At 39.8% G+C, this 26,351-nt stretch overlaps 2 protein-coding genes across 4 annotated transcripts in view; both read right to left on the bottom strand.

Annotated features, from left to right (window-relative positions):
- LOC118403102 (homeobox protein Hox-A7-like) overlaps positions 1-26,351 on the bottom strand; it is a 115,574-nt gene that overhangs the window by 76,106 nt on the left and 13,117 nt on the right. The window contains exons 1-2 of one of the 2 annotated variants that reach the window (XM_035801582.1): positions 11,748-11,894; positions 7,622-7,696 (exon numbers count right to left, since the gene is read on the bottom strand). In XM_035801582.1, coding sequence (XP_035657475.1) covers positions 7,622-7,696; positions 11,748-11,830 — 158 coding nt within the window. In that variant the 5' untranslated portion in view covers positions 11,831-11,894. Of the gene's footprint in view, positions 1-7,621; positions 7,697-11,747; positions 11,895-26,351 lie in introns of those variants that run through there. The other variant, XM_035801583.1, reaches the window with a different exon arrangement.
- Positions 16,057-22,222, bottom strand: LOC118403103 (homeobox protein Hox-A7-like). Of its 2 annotated transcripts, none has more exons than XM_035801584.1 (4): positions 21,370-22,222; positions 20,631-20,775; positions 19,573-20,173; positions 16,057-18,236 (listed from the first exon to the last, which is right to left on the bottom strand). In XM_035801584.1, the coding sequence occupies exons 3-4, from the start codon at positions 20,033-20,035 to the stop codon at positions 17,989-17,991; spliced, it is 711 nt and encodes a 236-aa protein (XP_035657477.1). In that variant the 5' UTR covers positions 20,036-20,173; positions 20,631-20,775; positions 21,370-22,222; the 3' UTR covers positions 16,057-17,988. The 2 variants fall into 2 exon arrangements, with proteins under 2 accessions (XP_035657477.1, XP_035657478.1); XM_035801585.1 differs by having other exon boundaries at positions 21,379-22,222.

The following is a 26,351-nucleotide window of genomic DNA, read 5'->3' as shown; positions in this document are numbered from 1 at the left end:
CCTTCTCAACTGAAATTGCCTATATTTCACCAAAATGATGTGTCCAGAGGCGACTTTGAAGGAACATGTCATCCGCCAGACAAGGGCAAACGTGCCAATTTTGCCACTGGAAGCGACGATATGTCCGTGCTGGAAAATTATGGCATCCCTCATTCTACCTAGAAGTAAAAAAGAAAAGTACCGACGGAGGAAAGGTTCGCAATTGACAAACAGAAGGAGAAACTCATTAAGGACCAATCACGGATGAAAATGTAACACCCGTAGCGACGCCTGTGTGTCTAGAATCGATAAAAAACACACTTTTTTCCTGCTGGCTTCTTCCCAAACCTGTGTATGAGACTGTCTTGTATATATTCCCACCGGGAAACAGGGTGTCATGTCACTTTCAGGATGAACCGTTGCTCTTTCCAATCCATTCTTAACGCGACGTTTCTCCCCCGAGCTTTTTGTATTAGAAACAAGAGGAAATAGATGCGGTGAAGGTCACGAGACAAAGCCATAACTTAGCGTCCGACGTCCGTGACCCGGAAGAAAACGTCACTAGGGGTCATGTTTATCCCAAGATCATAACACACTTTTCTTTTTTGAAATTACGAAGGCAATTTTCTTTTCAAGATTGCAAAGAAAAGTTTTATTGGAGAGAATACCCTATGACGTACTTTGGCCATGATAAAAAAGTATGATATAAGTACCACGATAATTTTCATCAACATAGACAAAATACTGTCTCCACATAGATCTCACTTGGCTTCACGTTAGTAGAGTACGTGAAAAACTGCACGTACATTCAAAAGCTTGAACGTGGTAAGTGTGCTGTAATACCTTATATCTTTTATGAAAAGTTTTTACGAGTTCCAAACACATATTTTAATTTGAAAGTGAAAGATGATGCTCTATCTTTAAAGTCATCTTGTAGACTGCCTTACTTTTCCAGTTGAGATCACCCACAAATGAGGTGAGAGAATTGTAAATTCTTTATAAGCGATGCCAACAATGGATTAGAGATACCAGACTTGACATTTTGTACTGTCGGTTTCAGCTTTTGTAGTTGACAAGAAAAGTGTAAAATTGACAGAAGACAGTTGTCTGTTGCTTTTGTGTGTCGAGTTATTTTAAACTTTCACATTGTGAAACTAACTTTACAGGTACATCAACTTTGATATAGTTGACTTACAAAAAGTTGGGTCATTTTTTTGGAGGTCTCGCACGGTTATTGGGTTCATACATAGGGGTAATATAGTTCATAATGCAACAATGTATTCTCAACGGATGGAGTGAAATATATATCACGTCATAGCAATCTTCATAATAAGCCAACCATATCAAAAATGTATTTTTATTTGATCATCCAAAATATTACATGGCAATTGAACTACCAAGAAGTATTGAAAAAGTTGCCAGGAAAGTTTTAAGTTTAGAACCTTGTGGTTGGTTTGACAAGGAATAGGAAAGAAAGTTTGAAAAGTTGGTAAAAGCGGAATGAAGAAGAGAAAGAGGTGTTGAAAGGTCGCCCTAGATAGCGAAGGTTGTGAAAAGTAACACTTTGAGGTGTTTTGGGGTCTGACCTCAATTTTCCAGGGTCCTTAGTTCTGGTACAACAGACGGTGTGGCCGGAGGGGTCATGACTTCTGGTAATTACTGACGGCAACTTGGCAAAATCCCCCGCGTCCATTTCTACAAAAATCCAATCAGTTACAACTTTTCCGTCAGTTTTTTTTCCAACTTTCGACCAAAGCAATACCGTTCAACAATAACTATCGCGTTCTGACCTAGTCAGCTATGGCACAAAATCAATAAAAACGGAGATGAATTTGTAAACAAAGGTTGTAAAAATGTCAGAAAGTTCAACCCGGATCGAAATCTAATTACAACTGACGAAAATGATAAAGAGGGAAGCAGAATTTCAGCTTACGAAAATACATTTGTGTTTTACATAAAATTTGTTATCAAAAAGCGATTACGTTGTTTCCTTCTGTCGTTGGCTTTGTCACTTTTGACAGGCAAGCAAAAACGTTTCGGCAAAGCACCTGCGAGTTCACACTTTGTTTATGAAAGAGTACGAAGTTTCTTCTTTTGTAAGCTTGCTACTGTGACGTGAGAACTTGGTGTAACAAAGAAATACTGTTCGCCACATGTGCAATTTTTGCCACCCTCCAAACTTGGTGTAAAAGCTCACAGGTCTTGACACATATTTTGTACAAGTCTTGACACAAAATTAGGAACTATGGATTTCTCTTGTACAAGTTTGTGCCCAGAGGAAAGTAGTGAGATTGTCCATCTTTGTTATCGTATCGCGTTGATCTAGAATCGCGCTTGTACGAAGATATTTCACCATTTCTGAACAGTTCTCGCTAATTAGTGTCATGTTTTGGAACGTAAAGCTGCAATTTCGTTCGATACGGGGGTTATATATAACAAAACAGCGCACTGGATGGTTGTCATGAAACCGAATTGCTTTTCCGCGGAATATGTTCATTTGGAAGTAGAGGGGTCCTCAGTTTTCATAAGTGGACGATGTAGAAACTAGAACATCGGTTTGAAATGAACTATATGTATAAATGAAAGAACGGCTTCAAATTGGTCTAAAACGATTTCTTGGGATAATTTTGTTCTGATAAATGGTTTGGATATTTGATAGACGATTTGACTCATCGAACGGATTAAAACTTTTAAGACTTTTACATTCAGTGAGATCATTTTCAACCAAAGGAGGAACTTCTCTGAAGCTTAATTTTGTAATGTGGATGATACGTAGAAAAGAAGGACATATAAACGCAGGTATATATCACTACAAGCGCAACATACACAATTTGTTGTTCTCGTCGGAGAAAAAAAAGCAAAACCCACCAAGGCAGGTTCAACTACGCAACTGATGGGAATTTGGCTAGAAAAATCGATTTTGAAATTGTGGAATTCATTTGTGGATGAATTTTTGAATGAACTACAACCACCAAACAAAACGCGGAAATATTTACTGTGAGGATGTTTTCTTTCCAGAAATTGAGGCATATTTGGTCCTATTTCCCTACATATTTTCCTACGAGTAAGGAGGTTATATGATAACCTTCTTGGTCCAAATAACAGGCCAGAGTGGATTTTTCCGTGCGAATTTCTATTTATTTGAGGACATCTTCGTTGATAAAAAATATGTCGGAGAAGTAATATTTTGTAAAAAGTTATACGTGCTTATAAACGTGTACAAGTGGAAAAACCTGGAAGAATCTCTCTGTTTTGTTAGGAAATAAACAGTCTTGATATTCGTTTCATGATTTTTCATGAATATGTGCTAATCATTGAAGAAATATAGCGTTAGCAGAAATGTGTATATGTCTTCCTTAATTCACCCGCCTTCTGACTGTGATCTATACCATTTGCAACAACTTCTACTCTCAACCATATTCTTCGATTTCTTTTCTTCGAGCGCTAAGAAAGACAAATGTGTTTTTCTGCGACACATGTTTCCACGGGTTGGAGATATGTGTAGGTTAGACGATATAAGGAATGGTTTGCAGAAGAGCAATCCGTACCTTGGATGGCAAAACAACGGAGGTCACACACACACCGAAAACCTGAAACGATCAGACACGGAAATCTACCGATGGAATCAACACGACGACATATCATAGTCTACTGAGAACTACACATTCGGAGTCCCGTGTTTGGTGGTTATTTTTCAAAACAAAATAGTTCTCTTCAATAAAGGGAGATGTAGATGTGATAGATTTGAGAGGGTTTCTCTGCGTTGTAACTTTCAAGAACTGTACTATTTAAAATTCATATTATTTTTCACAACGGACGCTAAACCGGACAGCGAGTGAGTGAGTGAATGCCGATTGAGTAATGTTTTTATTTTTCTCAGGATATGCTTTTGACAATATCCATTGACTATCGCTGCCCTGACTGTTACTTAAAAGTTGTCGTCGACCGGCCCAAAACCCTTTGACAAATATAGCTAGGATGAATGTGTGTGTAAGCACATATAAAACAACAGGGAATAGTTAGGAGAATGTCTAGCGTTTGCATCCAACCCTAAATTCTCGTATCTATGAAAAATCCTAGCGAGACTTTTATCTTAAGTACAAATTGGAGATATATTTTAGATGTTGAGTGTACAACTGGGAAGATGTAAAAGTGGGCATGTTGCTACGGAAAGTGTCTGACGTACGTTTAACACTATTAGAGAGGCATTTCTGATAAAGTATGGCCTTTCTGATTCGTCGCAATCGCCTTCGTAAGAACTTGTTTTCTGTCAAAGTTTCAAGGACTTAATGGATGAATTCTAAAACTTATTAGAAAACGGTAACCCATCGTTTTTTTATGTACCAGTATGGCTACTAAACCCTTCAAATTGTCTACCACTTAGTGCAAGCAAAAAATAGAGGTTCTGGACTTCCAATCAGCTTTGCAAAGAAAATTGGACTCCTTTGGATTGGAATTTACGTTAACGTTATACGGGATTGTAAAATATTTGGACGATAAAAAATACAGAATTAATGTTTATTCACAATAGGACATAACAGGAGGAATCTCCGTCCTATGCAATTCTTGGTTTATATTAGATTTTCGCATTTCTTTATTCTTGATAGAGGAATTTACAGCGGTCCTTGGCTTGGTTTCACCGCGGAAACTCCAACCGATAGCTACAGAACAAGCTATCAAAACTACGCATTTGAACCTTGTGGTTTAAGAATTTGGTATACCTGCGTCAAACATCCATTACCCCTATCTACATTCATTGTGATAACATTTTAAATGCTTATAATGTCAGTGAGAAACTAGCTTCTAACGAATTATCCACACGCAGTGTTTTCGGCTACGTTTAATCCAGGCCACAGCTACATTTACAAGAATTTTAGAAAAAAGATTATGCATTAGAAACCTCTCAGAGCTACCAAGGCTGACTATCACTTAGAGTAGCATGGTGTCAACGTGAAAGACTTTCTTTTTGGTCGAGTTCGATAGTATCCGATTCTTGATATGAATGTTTTGGACGAAAGGCAAAATTTAGCGAACTGGTGGTTGGTATATTTAACAAGGTTTACTTGTAGGTTTATATGTGAAATGGTATGTTCTCCAAGTAGGCATGGTTCCAGATTCTGACTACACAGAATCAAATTCATAATATCTGCTAATTTACCGTCCAAACACACTGTATAGAATGGTTTACTGAATATTAGGATGTAACAAAAAATATCACAATAATACGCACACTCCAACCAAGATGGTAACATCGAATTGGAACACATAATTCGTCAGTTCAAAATAGTTTCCTCGTAACGTTACTAAATTACTGATGGTTTTTTAAACGTCAGTTGTGAACTTAACATCTGCCATACTCATGATTTGGTGTTTCTTCAACCACCACTTCTGTACAGACATCGTACTTTTATGGCAAAACGTTGAGCTTTATATACATTCGTGGCCGAGCATGTAAAGTTATCCCCGTCTCTGAAATATAACCTATTGCTACACGAGTTACCCTACGTATCGTAGATCGTAATTTCGTATTTCGTACTCTAAATTTCTACACAGCTTTGAAAAATTGCAAAGCCCACGGTTCACACGTCAAAAGGTACCGAAAAAACAAAAGGAAACAAACACACGAATGCAATACACGTATACCTTCAACGTGACTTTGAAGCTGCGTTTACAATATGGTGAACGCGGCTTCCCTAACTGTACCATGAAAGTAAAAACAAAACAAGTAGAAGAAATGACATTGCCAGGTTCATGTCCAAAACCCAACTGGAATAAGGTAATCATATATGTTTATATCAGGTTTTAAATTCTGAAAAAAAAAATACTTGAAACTGAAAATGTATTGACCAAAATATACCAAAAATAGAATTTGAATAGACCAGAATATTTGTTGGAGATTGCAAAAAAGTAAGATTTCAATGATTTTCAAAAGTACAAGCGATATCTCTCGAAGCAAAAAAATAGTGGTTGAGACAGGAAAACTTCAAAATCACCCAGCAAAATTTCAGTATCATTTCCATTACTTCTATCAACTGCATAACCACACACTTGAAACAGCATACTTGTAACTTGTAATATGCTTCTTCTAGCTTCTAACAAATACTACATATTTTATGGAACAACTTGCCTTTTCATCGTCTATATTTCTTAGACATCTATGGAAAATAAAACTCAAAGTTAGCCGATGACTAAAGGGTTAGGCAATTGTCTTTCTGCGCAATGAGTGTATGTTTTCATCAGAAGTGTTTGTGGTGTCGAAAAAAATCACTGTCGAACCTTCTTCTAGTAGTGTTGCTTTCATATTAATGTTTTAAACCGAGAAAAATACATAACGTCATAGGAATAGATTTGTACATGGTGAATTTTACACAGCTGGTCGTACTAAAACAAATCATGTCCAAACTTTTGCTAACGCTTTCTTTTTATTTAGTTTGTTCGTCAATGACTTCATATGACTATGGCTATGTATACTACAAACACTTATTTCATAGCTTATGATGTACAGATGAAGTTTTATAGTAGATGGGTACAGAAAGCAAATATATAGAATGACGACAAAGGTAGGAGAGAATAGAAACGTAGCACCTTGTTTAGTGTCCTAAGTATCCAAAGTTTAGAAAACAACCGTTTTCATGAATGGATGTCTTGTTGAATGAGAGACAGTTGTCAGACCACCACCAGACATGTTAGTGTTTTATGTAGTTTAACCACACTGTTAACACCGACCACGGGTAGGGTTCAAGGTGACATCCCCCCACAACCATAAAACTTCTTTGTGTGTCAGTTTGGCGAGGAAAATTATGGATGTTCCACGACCTGGCATCTCTACATTCCGTGTGTTAACAAGGAGAGAACATGCCGTGCCGTGACATGGTTGTATAACTTGATCGGAGCTGCCCGCAGTGAGACCAACAACAGTTGGAGATCTTTCAGCTGACAACACCCTACGTTCCAATGTCGGATGGACGATTTAATGCAATCACTAAAACAACCAACCAGGATGCCAGTTGAGGTGAAGGTCGCCACAAACGAGGGTTAACAGTGATATGTAACGCTTGCAGTGGGGGCCATCATTTCTAACAACAATAAACCTATGCTATACACTCTCCTGAAAGTACAAGTATAAATATATGTATGTTTTCCAGTACAAGAACTTTTTATAAAGAAAACTTTGTTATGTTTTGACGTGTTTTGCTTGATAAAATATTGGCATGTAGAAAAATTACAAACATAAATAATAATAAGCGAATGTATGAATGAAATAACTTTTGCGGCCTAGAGCATAGAGTAGGCATACATATTCCGTTTGGTAGGAGTTATTGATAATTCTTGCAAATCCGACAACGGATTTTTTTAAGTATTAAAAGGTACCAATCAAAATTTTCAGTCAGTAACATACTTACCCTCTGAAACAAGTTATCATATGTTCCTGAATGTGTAATATGTGAAATATTTCACACGATTTGAAAGTGAATAGAGTAAAGTAGAGTAGAGTAGAGTATGTGTGTTTGTGTTCTTTCAGAGTAGGGTAGAGTAGATATTCATTCTAAACTACATCAAAAGACATTGTATGAGTACATGTATTGTATGTTTTGAGTACCAAAACGTAACAGTTCTTAAAAATTATGATTTTGCAACTTACTTTGAGTTGTGGCTTGTATTTCTGCACCAAAAGCCGCATGGTAGAATCCAACATGGCCGCTCGTGTGTATACCATCTGAAAATAAAAACATACAATAAACGAATATAACACGTCAATATAACTACTGAATAGTAATCTTTCAAAGCTTTAGTTACTCAATAATGCATTGGAAGTTTGTTTGTGTGTCTTTATGATTTAGAATTCGTCAGTTTGTGATGTAGTAACAGTGCATAATGAACAAAAGTATTGACAAGTTGGCCGGCTTCCAGATATAGACAACATGATATTTCAAGGTATCATAGTTGACAGTACACATATATATTCATCCAATAGTATTAAGCTTCAAGACACAAAACGTGTACAGAAATACCATTTTTTTGTTTAAAAGGAAAGAAAAGTGCATAGCTCAGAAAGAATTCAGTACTTGATATATTGTGGTTACTTACAGCTTTGAAATTTTTGTTAGCTTTCGGATCAAAAGCTTTATTATGATGTGTTCCCAGATTTTTCTGTCAAAGAACAGCATATGTCTATGTTCATGGTATAAAGAATGCGAGCTTTGATTTTTTGTGATAAACACCAACGCGCAGAATCTTTAGAAATATGAATCGCTAGTGCAGCAGTGAAGAGAAGAATTAGTTTATATTTTCTTGCAACCGAAAAGAAATCTAGAAAACACGTTCATATAGCTTCATAGAAAGATAAATTTTCGATCTTACAGAAGCTTTAGTTCGAACACTGAAAACTTCGGGAGGAAGTTTAAGATTGGAGAAGTTTTCACTTAAATTGTTGTCTCAAACAGTTTGAAAAGGTAGACTATATTTTTTTGAAGGGAGAAGAAATCTCGAAAACACGTTCGTGTGACATACATTCTTATAAAATAAAGTTCTCAATCTTTTAGAAGCTGTCGAAATATCGGGATTTAAACTAAGATTGGAGTACGTACAGTAGTTTTCTTTAAAATCTGTAACAGTTTGATCGAGGTAGACTTTATTTTCTTTGAACTGAGAAGAAATCTCTAAGCGCACGTTTGTGTTTCATAGCTAGCTGAGAAAAACAACAACATTCGATCCTAAAGAAACTACAGCCTGAACGTAGCTACAGTCTGAACGTAGCATATTTTGGGGGGACGAAAACTAAATTTTGAAGGAGTTTTCTTAAAAATTTGCAACAGCTTGACCGAGTCCGTTTGACCCGCTGACCTAGCCATGAACCTAGCCTCCTCGTTCAATACCTACATTACGAGAATCCCTCGGAATCAATTTGCCTCCAAGAGGAACCCATTACAGGGCCTGATTTTGACAAATTTCGCTCAGCCATGCATCCAAGGAACGTGATCAACCGTCATTTTTTGGAAAGTGCGAGACGACAAATTTACGACACCGTACTAAAAGCTAAGGAATATAAGAAGGACTGAGTTGGAAAGCGAGCCGAAAATCCACCCACAGAATTCTCAATTATGCTTGCACCGACTCGGCTAACGATCTTGGCTCTCGCGACTCTCAAAACCACAAACGTGTTTCCAAAGAGTAATCTAGTAATAACTTCTCTACAAATTCAATATCTACAAAATTGAAAATATCTGCACAGCTGAAACATTAACTCAAAGGTGTTGCAATTATAAACTATCGTTCACAACTTTTTTTCGGGTGGATCTCAGTTACCTGTGCGTTGTACTTGCAGATACATCAATGTAATCTAAGTAGCCATATCTGTAAAAAGCCACTGGTCAGCTAAATTCTCTCCCCACCGCCGTGTTATATCTAAATCAGATCGTTTGAAGTCCCAAGCCGGGGTGGTAGGTATGAATGAAAGATGAGAACAAATAAATGGGAGGATTGGAGCACAAAGCATCTTCTTCTTATCTCTCGGACAGCCCACTGGCTCCAGAGATTCTTATCTCCGAGATGACCACTAGGGTCGGCGATAGAGATGTACAAATGACCAAATACTCGTTAACATAAAAAGCCCTTAAGAAGCCCTAGTACATTGGTCATTCTGATGACTGTCGGTGCGGTTGTCGATAAGAACAGAGTAATCCTGGTACTTGTGTGGGAAACACCTAGGGGGGAGCTATCTGTCTCAGGGACCAACTCTTCCTTCGGCTTGCTGGACATTATCTTGCGCTGTAACCACAAACTTTCCATTCTCTTCAAGGCCACTCGGGACAACTTACTTTCAAGTTGTACAAAGTTGTCAGGTAGCGATTCACACACGTCACAAACGTGCTTGTGAACTTTTTTTTTCGTCAAGCAAACAGCTTATATGACTACCAGAAACTGTTTGGACGTCATGTTAGAAAGTTGATATTTTTTGCTCAATACAAGACCTTGTACGTTGTTTTGTTTTGTTTTGGTGAATCATCATAGTAACGCAAAAATAAAAGGAGCCTAAGGTGAATTTTGAATTGATATTTAAACGCCAATAGTGGTGAATAAAAAAAGTCTACAACGAGCGAGCCATATCTGATAAAAACGGTAATCAAAAAAAAAAAGTACACGAGAAAAAAATCAGATTCAAATAGATCTGATTATACTGCTAAACAACAAGTTTACGCAGGCAACGTTTAGACCAACGTTGGGAAAAATAGAATTTGAACTTTTCACCTTTAGTTTACCTTTCCGCATACAAAAAAACACATGCATCAACTTGTAATATACAATTTCCCTACAGCACTTTGTTGTCACAATTGACTAAGTTATGTACATCCTTTACCGTCAGCTTATAATATACATTTTAGCTGATAAGGTAAAAAAAGTTGTAATGGGGTGCAAATATTCGACAGCAAAATCCATACGTCTGCTTCCTGGGTCGATTTTCATTCTATATCCGTGCGTGTTCGCAGTTCCAACGAAGTAATTTTCCGTCATTTGCAATTTACCAGGTGGTTCATGGCATTTAGGGGTGTCGATATAGTTGCAGACTGTCTTTTTAGAAGCGCAGCGACTTTCTGTAATTCGTATAATCAGTGAAGTTGATTTATACACGAAATGTGTGACTGCCAACACCTACTAAATGGTAGAAATCGTGCACTTTTCTAATCTTTCCTGGTGTAAATGTACCAAATTTTCTTCAGCGGGGATGAAACCAGATCAAATAGATTTCTCCAAATCTAATCTAACTCTTTAAACCCACAATTTTTGTTAAGATTTTGATAAAATGCAGGTTTATGATATCATACTTAACAGTAGGGATCTTGTCTCTATAGGTGAGTAGATTTGTAAAAAGTCAAGTTTATATTCTTAATTTTTCAGAGCTTTTCATTCGATATTCACTATGTTTAACCAAAGTATACACATTGTTTTCTAAGTATGCTGATCCCATAGTTGATACGAAAAAATATGAACAATGTAAAGACATTGGAAATGCCATACATTTCAGATCATAGCAAGGACCATATAGATGTAAACTGTGGCAACGGACTACGATCTATATTTCCTTCGTGTTTTGTTTTTACAAATTCATGTAGAAGTCAACTGAACGAAGTTTAAGAAATAAACACTTAAAGATAGCACCTCCTTTGCGTCAGTTACGTTTAGAACTAGCTTATCAAAATATTTTCGTTTACTTCATGTAACACTGTTGACTATAGACTACCTTCTCTTTGGTAAAAAAATCAAACATTACGAAGCTACAACTTTAAACTTTCGATTCGGCGGATGATAGTGTACACAACATATAGTAGACTTAACTACAAATAAGTTTGAAAATATAGCTGATGCATATACCAACTGTCAGACAACTTGAAAGCATATTTTTCTCTTATTTACCGCAAGCCTAGCCGACAAATTTGACAGCTTCGCTTGTGAAATTTTGCGCCGTTTTTGAGACGAAATTCCTACATTCCTTCGGCCGAAAAATCAGACAGCCACCACGCCATTACGCTAGGATGCTTGCATATCTGTAAAACATTTCTTTCTAAGAAGACACATTTCCAGACGTTCAACCAAGTATTATTTGATGACACTAAGCTAAAAGGTAAATGCTTCATATGACCGATTCTACGAATATTTGCGGGCAACATAGTCGCTACCTGTTTACTCTATTTCTTATCGAAACAATCTTATGAGCTAGTCTATCCAAAAACATGGCAGCCTCTATCTTACAAATACATCGTTATACTCACAAATATCTAAGCTGTGAAGATGTATTTTGACGCATGCAGGGTGTAGAAATGTCTGGCGGGGATAGTGACACCTCCCGGCCCATCCTACCGTGTGTGTTTCACGTGAAACTGCAGGATGAGAGACAGCAGAAATGGCGGCCTCTCATCCGTTCGGCTATATTTTTCAGGAAATGAATGTCAACGGAACAGATTTTACAACGAATGAGAGAGCTCTCATTGGTGGGTTGGAGATTTGAACTTCGCTGTAAGCACGTAATAATCGCTCTAATTTACGAGTGTCTGGATGCCACAAAACCTGTCAGATTGCGACAGACAACAATGTCGTCTCTATACCACACACTACACACGCACACTCGCACGCACACATGCCGATTTCTCGAAACACGTAGCATTTTCATGACCAAAGTTCATAAGAGCTTAACATGAACATGTTTATAAATCCAGAAATTGAACTAAAATGGCATATTGATTGGTAGTTTTAGAGAATTCGTTAAAAGCAGAACTGTCTATTTCACCCGCGTGAAGCACGCGTTCAATATTCACCTGTTGCGTGATATTTTGTATCCGGATATTTGTGATAATAAAAACACCTCTATATAATAGTTATAGTGTTTGTTTTTCATTCTTTCTGTTTCGAAAAAATTCAAGAATATATGACAAACTATAATGTATAAAAAAATCAATATCACAGTATGGGGAAGCGGCATCATATATATGCTTGCAATTTGTTTTACCAGAGAAACACGTGGACATGGATCATTCAGAAACTGTACTTAAGTTAAGTGTGTATATCTGTTATACTTTCTGTCTTTAGACGACGGACCTGAAACGACACAATATCTATCAATTTTAACAAGGATGTCATGCAGTTCACATTATCTTCATACCAGTCATTCATCGTGTTTTTATTGAGGTTACATTACATGTATCAATCTCGCTTCTTTGCACATACTGTTTAGAGAGATTTTTGTTCAGCTTTACCTGAATGCTAGTTATGAAAAAGTTTGAGCATGAATGTGCATGGTTTTGAACTTTGAATGAGGCTTTTATTGTGTAGGTGTAAATCCCCCCGCCTGATGAATAGTCTCTTCCAACTGTACTTTTCACCCCGGCAGAATAAAAATGGCCGCCGTCAAGGCGCGCGCCAGTACGCATGCGTAAAAGGTTGGGCAGCGTATCTCTCATGTCACATGTGGTTACAGCGCACATCACTTGTTGGCGCTGCTCTTCAACACACACTACATAACCCCGCCAGCAAAATTACATCTGTGTAACACCGGGTTCACGTAGAGGGGACGCTGTAGAAGAAATGGGAACCTAGATATGCCCGAAACGTGCCCGCTACAAGGGTATGCTACGTTACCTCACTAATGCTCAATGTAGACAACGGCCGTGTGTTCTGGTATAAGAGGGTCGTAACGTTGTCACCTTTGGTTAGGGTCGGCAGATTTGATGTCAGGTCATTAGAGATGATGAGGTTATTCCTGGGACACTGTACATATCAAGGGTTGAGAGCAAGGGCAGGACTTGTATTCAGGAGGGGCAGTTGCACATCTCGCCCATCCCACAGGCAATATGTAAACATATAGTGTGTTCGCTCATGCGGGTCCAACTACCTCATGTCTAGAGACAGATGGGCAAGGATGCCTTCAAGGTTGTGTCTCTCACTTTGGGACACATAGATGAGATTTGGGAGATGGGACATCCAATAGTGCTTACGTTCTTTCCACAAAAACAATAATGTAGGACATACGGAACAAGCGTCGAAACAATCGTCAATAGACCACGACGCATTACACTAACAGGTGTAATTCCAAACGTCTCGGTCGCACATATAACGACCCATTTGCCAAACACCCTTGCGGTAATGTTAACTACGCACATGTACCCAACAATACATCTAAACCAAAATATGCGGGTTGTACCAGAAACGAAATAAAGCAGGATTTAAAAACTGTACACTGATAATCTCCAACTTTCTGGTTCATTTCCGTTAAGGTATATTAGTCTGCGCGAGTGTTAGAACAAATTAGAACTTTGAGGTAAGCACACTTTAGAAATATTTTTCTGTAAAGAAGTTGGTGAACACACCTGGTTCCAACCTATAGGTCAAATGCTAAATAGCATTGGCGAAAATAAGTGCCATTTCCCCTTATCCTAAACCATTCTCAAAGTGATGGCCTTCACTCGTCGCACCACAATCTTCCAAACGTTAGGAGAACAGATATTGGTCTGGCGAACACGCCATTTGCAACTAGATCCTAATAGTCGGATAGCAAGCAAATGAGCCCGCATTCAATAACAGATGGAGCGGTGAACGATTCTTGCAACGTGAGCGCCAAGGGGTGAACTTCAGGTCAGGACTACCACACGAACTAACTCTCTAACGTTACAATGGTTCCGAGTTGTACATCTTAAACTATAGTGGTGCAGGGCTTGGGACAGCGTCTAAGAGTTAGTCTTGAAATAAAGACACATTGAGGAAGCAGAAAGCAGAGTGTAGTTTGTGTAGTTTGTAATCAAGCTAAATATAAAAGTGTTTGGTTCATACAGTAGGATACTAGAGGTTAGGTTTGCTGTTGGACTTGGACAAGAACATCTGACAAAATAGAAAAAAACGATGAAACGCCTAGAATTCGTCCAAACCAAGCCAAAACCTAGCCTCTGCTTGGAGAGTAACAGCAGTATACCTGTTCGTGGAAACTAACAAAGGTTGAAAGAAAATATAAGACCAAAGGCAGCTAGAGATATTTTATCAGGGAAGCTATCTGTGATATTAAAGTGAAGAGCGGCCTAAAATGGAATCAGCCTTTCCTACCTGACCAAAGGGATTCTTCTCTACTCTACTCGATCACCAGTGGTAGAAATATTGGCTGTGGTACAACTTATGTTGTAGAACGTTGATTTCTTTAACGAGCTCTACTCTTCCCATGGCCCTCTTCCAAAACAATTCCGAGGGTCAGAATGTCGCCTTTTGTTTTCCCCAGGAAAATATATGACAAAGTTCACGGTCAGAAAAACGGCCTTTGTTTAGTGTTTTAGCAATTCTCAAATTAAAATCGTTATTAGTATTCTTTATAAGTCAATTGTGCACAAGCTTAAAAGCAATCTCATATTGAAAACCGCATCGTTAGAAGAATAACTTTCTTTCTTTCTTTACTAAAACAACAATAATTTCAATACCTAATGTTGCACGTTACTTGTGTATTAAAGTTCTGGATAAAAGAAGTTGGTGCTTTTGATGGGGAAACTATGTACAAAGCCATTTTCTATGGAAGAGAAATTCGTAGTAGTGCGTGCAAACCAACCACCTGTTTATTTTCATGTAATCTCTAAGCAGATCTTACAATGGCATAAAATAGTACCAAACTGGCCAAGGAGTGTAGTCAGCCAAGAGGTGTACATTTGCCGATAGCCAAACACACTCCTAACCCGGCTTCACTCCTCTGCCAGCTTTTGCTACCATAGGATCTGCTTGGAGATTAATTTTCATGATCATATAGAAAATTAACTTGGTTCACGTTTAGGAAGATGTGTTACAATTACATCCAATATTATGCCTCAATAAACCACCACGTGGCAGCTGTGTATGTGGTTCAGTGATTGATCATAAAACACTAAAATATGATCCCAGAGAACTTCTCCTCCCACTGTTCGGTGTTTTGGGCGAGCGGCCATATTTCCTGCCGAATAGCATCCTGGGAGATGAAGCTAGCGATACCGTGCCCCACTATGGCACCTATGTCGGAGATCTACTTGTTCGCAAAGCTGTTTATTGGTGTAGGGGGACCATAGATGTACATTGGTCTATAAATTTACTTCTCTGGCACACCAGCAATTTGTATGCTGTCTACGCTCCCATTCTTAACCAATCAAGAGAGTCAAATTAAAGCAGTAAAAGAATATAAAGTTGATGAAGTGTGCTTGATGGCTGGCCACGCGTGTTTCTCATACCGGTGGATTCAAACTGTTTTTAAATGCGAAACCGTTATTAACGGTGTTGTGGTAAGGAAGGAAAAGTCAGATTTACGTGTACAGGAATTACTAGCCAACCAGAGATGTTTTTGTTTTGGTGTGGCGGCCATGTTTACTATCGCATGGCAGCATGGGAGTTGAACATACAGCTATCCTTACCCCAAAAACATGTCGGTGAGAGTTTACATGCACCAAGTGTTTATAGCCCCGCGGGGACTTTGGTTGCACATTGAATCATGAATCAGACCTCCAAGAAAGTAATCTACAAGGAGACTTTTACCTAATTTCTCCTACCAATCAACTCAGTCGAATTAAGGCCACAAACGAATACAAATTTGACGCACATTCGCACTTCATTTATTTCATACACTTTTGACACTGGATCTGGGCGTTCATGATAATATTCAGAGTCCCTCCTTACTATATGCTTCATTTTCACATCTTACTATACACTTCAGTGATTCTAGCAAGAAGAAACAAGACTACAGTACTGTATAACAGTGTTTTGGATGAAGACTATTACGATATGTTGGACGACAGTATGTAACAGATATGTTTACAATGATAAAAAAATGTACATCCTTCATTGCTTTCCTATCATAGTAACGAAAAGTGTTCAAGCACGTTGCACAATTTCAAAGTTTATGTCGCAACTACAATATCTTTAAAAAATGTCTATGTTAATTTTTCTACATGCTACAACAGTATGTAGTTTAGAAATTACAGTGTTGCAAAAGGTGTGAGAGCAAGTGTGAGGCATTCCAACGATTGGAAACTGTTTCTCCGGGCGAAATTAGGGGGGCAGCTATGAGATTCAAATCTGCTAAGTACAATCTTGATGAAGATCTTTGCGGCGTAAGCCGGACAGACATTCCAATACACAGGAGCTGACATTAGGGCATGGCCGTTGGGCTTGTTCTTTCTCAGTTAATTTGCCTCCAAGGCGGTAAAGAAATCTGGCGTGTACATCTCTATACATTGGCAATGCTACTTCTCCACAGTACAACACACACGGATGGTGTAAAACAGGTTGTTGTAACGTTGTACCGCTGTAACCATTGAAAAATATAGATATAACAACTAACACAACATGGCGTCTACGCCTACATGAGAAAGAGTTTTGCGGACATTGCCAAATTTTGTGCACGACGTTAATTGAAGTTAGAGGAATACAGATTGGATGTTAAAGACGTTATCGGTTCACCACTACCAATCAGAGGCTTGGTCTTATTACGCAAGGTTTTTTCTCATTATTGCGGCCGGCCAAACTAGGCAAGTAACAAGGTGGCCCCGAAGGTCAGAGAAGTCAAGAAGTTAATACTTAGCGCAATGCCACACACATGTTTACGTTACGCTTTGACGTAAGTCACTTGATATTGTGGGAGAGTCTAGGGCATGGCCCAAAGGTCACCTAACAACCATAAAACAAGCATTTTGCCGTAAAGATTCAATCTGTCGTTATTACGTCTGTATAGGTCTAGTTTTTTTTACAGCATTGACTGTAGATTCTACGTGTAATAGCATTTTCCTAATACCCTAGGCAAGTAAAAATAGGAGGGACTTCTTTTTTTCAGGCGCGTCGATATAGTGTAAGGTTTTGGCACGTCACTTTATCTGGGATTTGAGGGCGACCGACCTCTCTTCGTCCGAAGAAATCAATGCGCTGGGCAAAAGAGCGGTTGGAACCAAGATTGCCTAACTAGACAAGCTACTACACAGTCAACACAAAATCCCTGCCGTTGGAACGTGACAGAAATAAGACCAGGGCAATCACGGCCGGTTTTGGCGCGGGGTCGAACGCGGGGCGATCTTCGCGTTTTTGGTAGCGCCATTTTTTTTTCTTTTGATTGACAACCGACATGGACGATTTATAGACCGAGGCATTAATCACAATCAAAACCAGGTCAGATCGCCTGACGGTACCTGTGTGCCGGTAGCACTACAAAAAGCCCTGTCTAGCTGTATATTATTCATAACTCTACAGGGAGTTGACAGATCATGTCACTGCACGTAATGTATTCCCCCCCTCCCTCTGTCACTCGCCTCAAAACTAGGGCAGGCGATGCAAGCAACATATAATACCCCTACATTTGTACATCAACAATATTTCCATCTATAGGGAACGACATCCCTAACAAAAACAAACGAACATAAACACTGAGGTATATAAGTCCGTGAAGTACAATATTTTCCTGTTTTTCTCACGGCACAATAGACATTTACATACAGAATATTAACGTCCGCAATTTAGCAGTGAAATTTCTCTCTATGATGTTGTTGATGATGTTTCACTCTCTGCCGGCTGTTGTTTGAGACTTTCCAGTTTATTTTCTTTCTTCCACTTCATCCGGCGGTTTTGGAACCAGATCTTGATCTGTCGCTCCGTCAAGCACAGCGCATGCGCGATCTCGATGCGTCGTCTCCGAGTCAGGTACTTGTTAAAGTGGAATTCCTTCTCTAACTCCAGGGTCTGGTAGCGCGTGTACGTCTGACGGCCACGCTTTCGTTCAGGTGCTACAGAACCAGAAGAAAAAGGAAGAAAAAGGGTATTAAAACATTGTGAATTCATTAAAACTCATCACAAATTATCATACTATATACAGTCAAAACTACCCATGAAAACCACCCATGGGACAGATGAAATCTAGCCTATGTGGACATGAGGTCACTGTAGACAGGATTCTTAATGCTTGTGTCAATAGAAAATGATCTAGGGGACCCCAAATAGACCGGGTCTGACATTGCCCATTTGGTCTCTATGCGTAGAGGTGGTCACCTGTATAAGTTTGACTGTAATATCACAAATACGACGTAATAAACATATGTAATGGCTTGGGAAGAGGAGAATGAGGAACACACAATTACAAACAAACAAACAAACAAAAGACGAAGTGTTCTTATGTTGTACGACCACGTCGCCTTCCTAAGCGTTATTTTTCAAATCGTTATCTTTAGCGTGACGGCCGCAGATGTTGAATACCGTGAACACAATGCGGGACAAAATGCAGACTTGGCGCATGAAGGACGTGACGGTAAAGGGTACAACCGTGGGGCGTGGCTTTTTTGTTTTGAAAGGACTTACACAAAATGGCTGTCTGGTATCTGACATTGACGACTAGCTCCTTTCTAGAACACGTTCAATTACTTCAAACAGAAATAACTGACGGGGCAAATAAAAAAAAAGACTGTAGAAGAACAGTAGCTGGTGTGTTAGAAGTTGAAACGATAAACCTAGTGACAGGCTGTTCTAACGAGAACACGTTAGGACCGTGGCGTTTACGGCTACAGGACCTGACAGTCTTTATAACAGAGAGATCGTCACAAACGACACGTTACTATCCAACAACATGGCAAGATTCCTTTACTACTGCTCCAGGGTTAGTGATAACAGATCCCGGGGTATGCTGGAGTCGATTTTACGACGTGGGAAACGGCAGAACGAATAAGTTTGATCCAGACGATAGAATTTGACGACTGCGGTTCTAAAAATGTTAGTTTTGTTTCAACCGCCATGTAAAGTTTGATTTAAAGTAAACGTTTAGTATGAAAAGGCTATGATTGTGGGACGTTATGGGTGCTGGGTGGTTTTTATAGTCGTTTTTGTTGCGGGAGCACGCCTAGGGGAGGTGGTAAACCTGCCGGCACACTGACACCTCCTGACCTCATATATATCACGACAACTGGCATAAAGAACACATAAAACGAACAGTTGGTGCGGTCGGGGAAACCCGTCATTAGAGCCCGGACTAACGGGGGTGCGTGTTAACTTGGGGCAGGGTAGCGTGGTGGGAAGTTACGGCGAGTGTTGACATGAGTGGTAGCGGTGCACACGGATAGGAAAGTGCTGTACCTGTGCTTCTCATCCACGGATAGATAGGGGTCGTCATCTGAGCGGTGTTGAGTGCGGGGTTGGCTTGCTGTACGGGATGGCCTGGGTGTCCGCCGACTCCAGCCATGTCTTTCCGAACTTCTGCTTGTTGGTAGGAGCAGGCTGCCCCGTGCATGGCGCTCATGGACTGGGGAGGCGACGCCGACTCCGCCGAGCCCCTGCAGTAACTGGACACGGGGGGACTCTCCTGGTAGTGTGCGTTGGGACTCCCGTACCCTCCGGCCGCCCCGCCGTTGTAGAAGTCCCTAGGACCGGAGTTAGTAGCAGGGTACGGGCCGTACGCCCCGGCATGGTACCCCCCTCGCGCCGTGGACGCCAGCTCCCCGTAGCTACAAGACGGCACTCCGGCAAACCCGTTCGAACTCGAGAGGCTTTCTCCGGGCTGGTATTTAGTAAGCAGAGAATTTACAAAGTACGAACTCATCGGGTGATTTGTGGTCGGCTTGTCCCTAGAGGTAGTGATGAATAGTTACAGCAACTTGGGGTGATCCACACTTCCAATTATGGCATTCAAATCCCCCACGTGACTTCTTCCTTCCACCAACCGCAAGCCCGCTCCGATCTGTGAAACAGCGACGGAAATTTATTTGTGTTTCATCAACCTTTGCGGGTCACCAAGCCTCATAATTACCGAAAGTGATGGCATTATGATATTTTATAGTGAAATCTACCGTTTACTCGGTTACCTCCCAGAACGCTGTTTAAAACAAAGACCCGGAATAAAGCGGCATTTTATGGGTAATTATGCCATAAAGCGTTGAACATTGTACTTACTAGACTTGAACAAGCACAACGGCACATCAATATAAAACCCAGCTGGAGTGGCTTTTACGTCCCCGTATAGTCTGGAGTAACAGGTTCGCTATGTACGCAAGGCCGTTAAGTAACAATAAACGGAAAGTCACCCAAACCGCAACCTGGCGTAAAATCTCCAGTCAGGCGAAAGGCCAAAAGAGCAGAGCAACATGCCGTAAAAAGCTTTCTAGTGAAGAAAAGAAAGAAAAGAAAAAGTAGCCTACCTAGTGCGGGTGGAGAGAGGGTGGTCTGTGTGCCGTCGGGGTAGGTTGAGGAGAGGTCGGCGGGTGGTAGGCAGGGGTCTCCGGTAGGTCCTGACTCCTGCTTCCGTCTGGACCAGGCAAGTTGAACACGGAGGTCTAATACCACCTGCGACGAAAAGGCGACGGAGGCGGTTTTTAAATAGTCTACTGACGGCGTAGCGTCATGTATATGGAACAGCGAGGGTATCCTCATTTGTTTAAACCAATGGGGGATTTGTCGCGACCCTGTCACACGCTCCAAATGGCGGGGATGAGTCGGTATGATACATGGCGACGATTGGTCGTTTTAACCCCGAGGACGAGCATTCTCACCTTCTGTTGTACGCTACAAAAGCATCTCCATGGAGCCTAGACTACGAAGCTATTAAGCATTGCCCCCAGTGTTATTCTATAGAAAATAAATTTGAAATACCTATTATCAAGACCCCGCAAGGAGGGAGACACTTGTGTGCTTAAAACCTTGCCCCCGAGCGAGAGCTAAGAGAAGAAAAACGCTCCCAAGACTAGTTTGATCCCACCAAGTTAATTTGTTCAAATTTGACAGGAGTGATAACAGGAGATGGGCGAAGGCTGGTTGGTCCCCCCTTGATATTTGCTCCTACGAGAAAGGGCACAACGCCACATAGATCGTGTAACTGGAACTGCAAGGTGGAAGTGGTCCCGTAGAGACTGACAGAGAGACACCAAACAAAAAACGCACCTGACTCACGCTGAAAGCTGGCTCCGGGTTGGAGGGTACTGCTGGCGGCTCAACTTCTCTCCCCTTCTGTGCCACTGTGTCTGTAACCTTTAGTCCAGGCTTGGATCGCGCGCCGGCTTTTCTTTCCCAAAGACTCTAAAATAAACGTCGTGCTGCGATTGGCACAAAACGCAATTTAATCAGCGACCCGTGCCTCCCATCTCTCTACGGCCGGGCTGCAGCGGGTTCAAGCGAAGTTCACGATCGGCGGAAGTCATTATGGAAAGGAGTCATGATAAATTGGAGATGGGTCGCGATCGCCCGCAGAAAATGCTCGCCTGTTCAAATCCCGAAAGACAGTTAAGACGCGGGCCACGCGAATACTTAAGGCCTACCCCGGGCTAGCCATCAAACCCTGTGGCTGATTGGACAAACTGCGTGTCGTCGCGTCATCCATTCCATTTGATCCCACATACATATCATAACGTGGCCTTTTGTACTGCGTTTGTCTTCTAAATGTCGCTATGAAAACACGTCCAGGCTAAGTAGGAGATCCAGGGTGATAGATTCCAGCGAGCGGCCCTGTAATGGCGGGTTCAATTGATTTCTCATCAATGAATAACTGACATAACGCGCCTGTCATTCATTCGGGATGCAACGCGCAACTCGCCGCCCATTTGGCGAAACGGCCGCTTGTTGTCCACCATTACACCCGCCCATGATATTAGATTTTCTATTTGTTTGATACCAGGAATACATGCGTCTTCTCCGGACGCGACCAGTTCTCAACACTCGATTGCGCCAGGGATGTATCTCCATTTTCAGCATTAGATGTGTTGAAGTTAGATCGGTTCCTGAGGTGGCGAATGGCTTTCCTTGTCGCGAGCGCGAGATAGCGGCCACACCGCTGCAATCCTAACTCCGAAATTAAAACTTTACAACACGTCAACACCCCACCAACAAAGTTTAACACACATACAGCTTGATTAAAGATGTCATGACGTGTAGTTTTTTCCAAAGGACTGAAACGTGATACTTTAATGCTTGTCTACGTGAGGTCGGATCACCCAAAAGGGTGTCGTGTTGTGGGGTGCAAATTAGCCACTATGAGGGCGACGTTTACGCGTTTCGTCCTGAATTACACACTTGTCTAGTCGGATTTGTGAAGGTGTTATTTCAGAAGTGTTAAAACTGTCACCGAGAAACGCCATGTTGTTTTGTGGTGTCGCTCCATAAACTGTTTGTCAACAAATGATGTTGACAAATTTAGAGTATGACGACTCATTTTCCGTGTTTTGAATGAATCAAGTTATATTGATGATCAAACGAATGTTACGATGTTAAACTTTAGATACAGTTGTCGAATGCAACATCAAATATAGCTCATTGTGCGGTTTTTGTTCAAGAGTTTGGTCATTTAGATAACAGTTGTGTAATTGATTACTTACAAAGAAATGATGGCAAAAGACTTATTTATAGGAAAACAGAATTAAAAGTGGAAATGATTATTTGTAATGTGAAGAAGCTTTTTGAATTATTCGAACCAAGTTGCTATTTAAATTTGATTCCTTTCATTTACTGAAAAGTGTTTGTTTCCACGGAGTTTGTTTTGATTTAAAGGCAATTGTTATAAGCAAAACATTGTTGGTTTTCGTCTTGGTCAATGTGATATTTTTAAAGCTGAAAAACAGTTTTTAGCTTTGTAGCAATTCATCAATCTCAATAAATAACTTTTCTTTAAAGAAATGATTCAGTTCTTTTGAGAGTTGAAGTTTGACCAAACTTGTTTGTCAAATGGCTAGATTTTGAAGAAAAAAGTCAAATCAACAGTTTTGAAGCAGTAGTTTCAAGTCTACAGAGGAAGTTGTCTAGAGAAACCTTATCGCTTCCTTGCTATTTGCAGGATTTTGCGATAGCGCGGTTACAAATGGGGACCACTGTACTGAAGCTGGACTCAGAATGGCGCAAGTGACATGTGAAAGAGACGAGACTAATCTCTTCTGACTTTGACCCTTGATTCAATCTCAGACCCCATTTGCCATTGGCTTAGACCACAGACGACATGACGAAACACCCCCAGGAAATACTATCTGATTTTTTTTTCAAAGTCGTCTTTTTTCTTTCCAGTCCACTTTCATAAGAGGCTCAATGTGGCATTAGTTGCGGTCGATATCGAGTGGGAATTCGAGGATTTTACGATATTTTATCACAACCCTTATTCGAAGAAAACCGCTCCGAACAAAGCAATATCACCTAAAGCACCAACGAAAACTCTCGCCGTAGGAACCATTCGGTGAGATTTGGTTCCAGAATTTGTAGAATCGCTTTATGTCTTCTTTACGGCCACAAAGTATCAAGCTAACAATACGGGGTCGATAAGATACAAGCTCTAGCGGGGCAGATGAGTGACCCCTGACCTTCTCAAGTATCCGGGCGCCATTTTTACTGCTCTGGAGATGCCACAGTAAATAGGCTTCGGTGGAAATGGTCAGCCACAATTCTTTCCAGGCTTGATACGTTTCATTTACCCAAATAATACACTATCTCGCGGAGGCCAGCTACGCTATCTGTACTCCCTCAATGTTTTTTGTTCGCGCAATTCTTGGTAAACCCGTCATTATCTCGTGCTTTTAGAAATGGGACGTAAAGGGGAAATCTATCTCGTGCTGAATGTACAAAGTGAGGAGTGAGATAGGAGGATTATGTGAAAGAATCTTATCCTTTTCCTAAGTTCTCTCCCATCCTATCGACTCAAAAGAACGTGTCTAAACTATCTGTACGTTTGGAGTAAAGATGCACCGAAAAGGAGATAGAACTGATTAGCTTGCAAATGTCATCCAAGCCTATCACTACAAATATGAAAGGGGGGCTTCGATTATGTGGAAGTGATCAATAGCTTAGGTACTGTACTCACCTATGTACAAAATGAGAAATGACTATTGTTATTTTCAATCAGAATCTCTGTCAGTAAGCTTTTTTTTTTCTTGGACACGACTATTATATCTTGGTGTCATTTTGACTTGACTTTTGAGAAGGATAACTACGATTGAGTGTCATTATGAATAGGAGCAGTAATCAATAGAGAGAAAAGATTCAGAAAAAAAGTTTTTTCTTCCAGGGTTGTGTATTCGACGCAGCAAAATTTTGCCTTTTTTTCTCGGCTCATCTCAGCCCACACGAAATGAGAGAATGTGAAATGTTCAGTACGTCAAAAGTTTGATGACTTTAGGAAGATAAGAATTACCAAAGGATGACAACTCTGTGACCTTTATTCCGGGAGGGACGTAAAACGGGGGTCCCGTGCTCGAGGAGGTGCCTCGACCACGTTAAACAGCCTCATTACTCATACTTTGGGTACCTACTGGCTGCAAAATACACCAGATTATTATTATTATTATTATTATTATTATTATTATAAGTATGAATAATCATGACAGATGTTACAGCGACAATATATAATGACTTTTACCAATATTCTTTATAATTCTTAGATCTAGATTATTGGTACAGAAACTAAGGAAAGAAGTTAGTCTTTTTTAATATATCATTTCATTACTCCCTATGTATACTTGGATTACCTACTAACCCAAAAGCGCGTTTACCCAAGTTTGTTTGGGATTTTTCTGCCTACATAAAAGTGTATTTTTTTCTGTGTGCTGAAACAGAAAAGTTCGAAATCTAGGTATTAATTTGTAAACACTATAAATCTAGTAAGAACTAGGGACTCACTGTACAAGTTAGGCATCTATACTAATACACTGTGCAATGAGTGGTAATAAGGTTTAGCGTTACCATAAGAAAATTTTGTTATATGTACCAAAAGATTTGCGTGTATTAGAATTCTGTATAATAATCATGTATTCACTACCGTTGGGACTGTGAAATAGTAGGTATCTTTACTAATAGACTGTGCAATGAGTAATCATAAGGTATAACGTGAGTAGTATTAGTTTATGTACCTTATAATTTATGTGTGTGTAGTGACTTTCGAACAAGTATTTAAACAATACAGATGACATAGTACTGTACTAGATTTGTTTATCTTTGCTTAAAGGCTGTTATAAATTTGATATATCACAAAGTTAAACATATGGTAAGGTAATTATTATATGTCATGTTATAATCGCTGTGCGTTGACTATGAAATGTTATGGATTGTTATCGTAATCGTCATCATGTTCAAAATCATTTATGTCCCAATGAGGTCAAAGTACCAAAGGTTACAGATCATGATATATGACTTAAAAATGGGGGCAGATGTCAACACAACTATTAACAATTCCTATAGTTTGTTTCTGGATAGAAAGATGTTTTCTAAATCGACAAACTTTTACATTTTGTTTAAGATATCAAACGGTGTATAAAATGAAACAAAAAAAGGGAAAATTACATATGAATAAACCGATGAAAATTTGCTGTTTTTACTTTAAGTTGTTGGTCGATAACGCATAATTCTGCAGCATATGTAAAAGGCTAGTTTGTCACATACATATTGTGCCTTGGCATTCTACCTTTTTAGCCTAATCTAAACAGTTAGTTTGAAGTGTAAACCACATGTTTGACATGTAACAAATTGCAAACTCAACAAAGTCGGCCACACTTCCGAACAATTCTTAAACTTCAGTTATTTGTCCAGCTATGAAGTCAACTAGAGTTTATATTTGAAAAAAAAGACAGATAATAAATAAATTCGCCATCACAAATAATAATGATGCTTTTCTGCAAACTTTAATATTTTAATAGCGTTTTTAAAGCTTAGTTTGCTCTGTTTTGAAATCGTGCACTACTACTGTATGGCAAAGCTTGCGTGTTCACAAATCAAAACAAACCCAGTCAGCTGCAATGTATAGGGCAATAGAACACCATAGATACCTTCCTTGTTACAAAAATAGGAAACTAGGTTACAACATACAAGGAAAGGTTTGGCAACCCTTGCCAAAAAGCCGCCAATAAGTCTAAATTATGTAGGCCTCACGTCGTCTAGCACTATATTTTATATCCTGA

This window comes from Branchiostoma floridae, chromosome 16 (assembly GCF_000003815.2).
Source record: "Branchiostoma floridae strain S238N-H82 chromosome 16, Bfl_VNyyK, whole genome shotgun sequence".
In the NCBI taxonomy this organism is placed as follows: domain Eukaryota; kingdom Metazoa; phylum Chordata; class Leptocardii; order Amphioxiformes; family Branchiostomatidae; genus Branchiostoma; species Branchiostoma floridae.
This window is presented reverse-complemented; position numbering and strand designations above follow the sequence as displayed.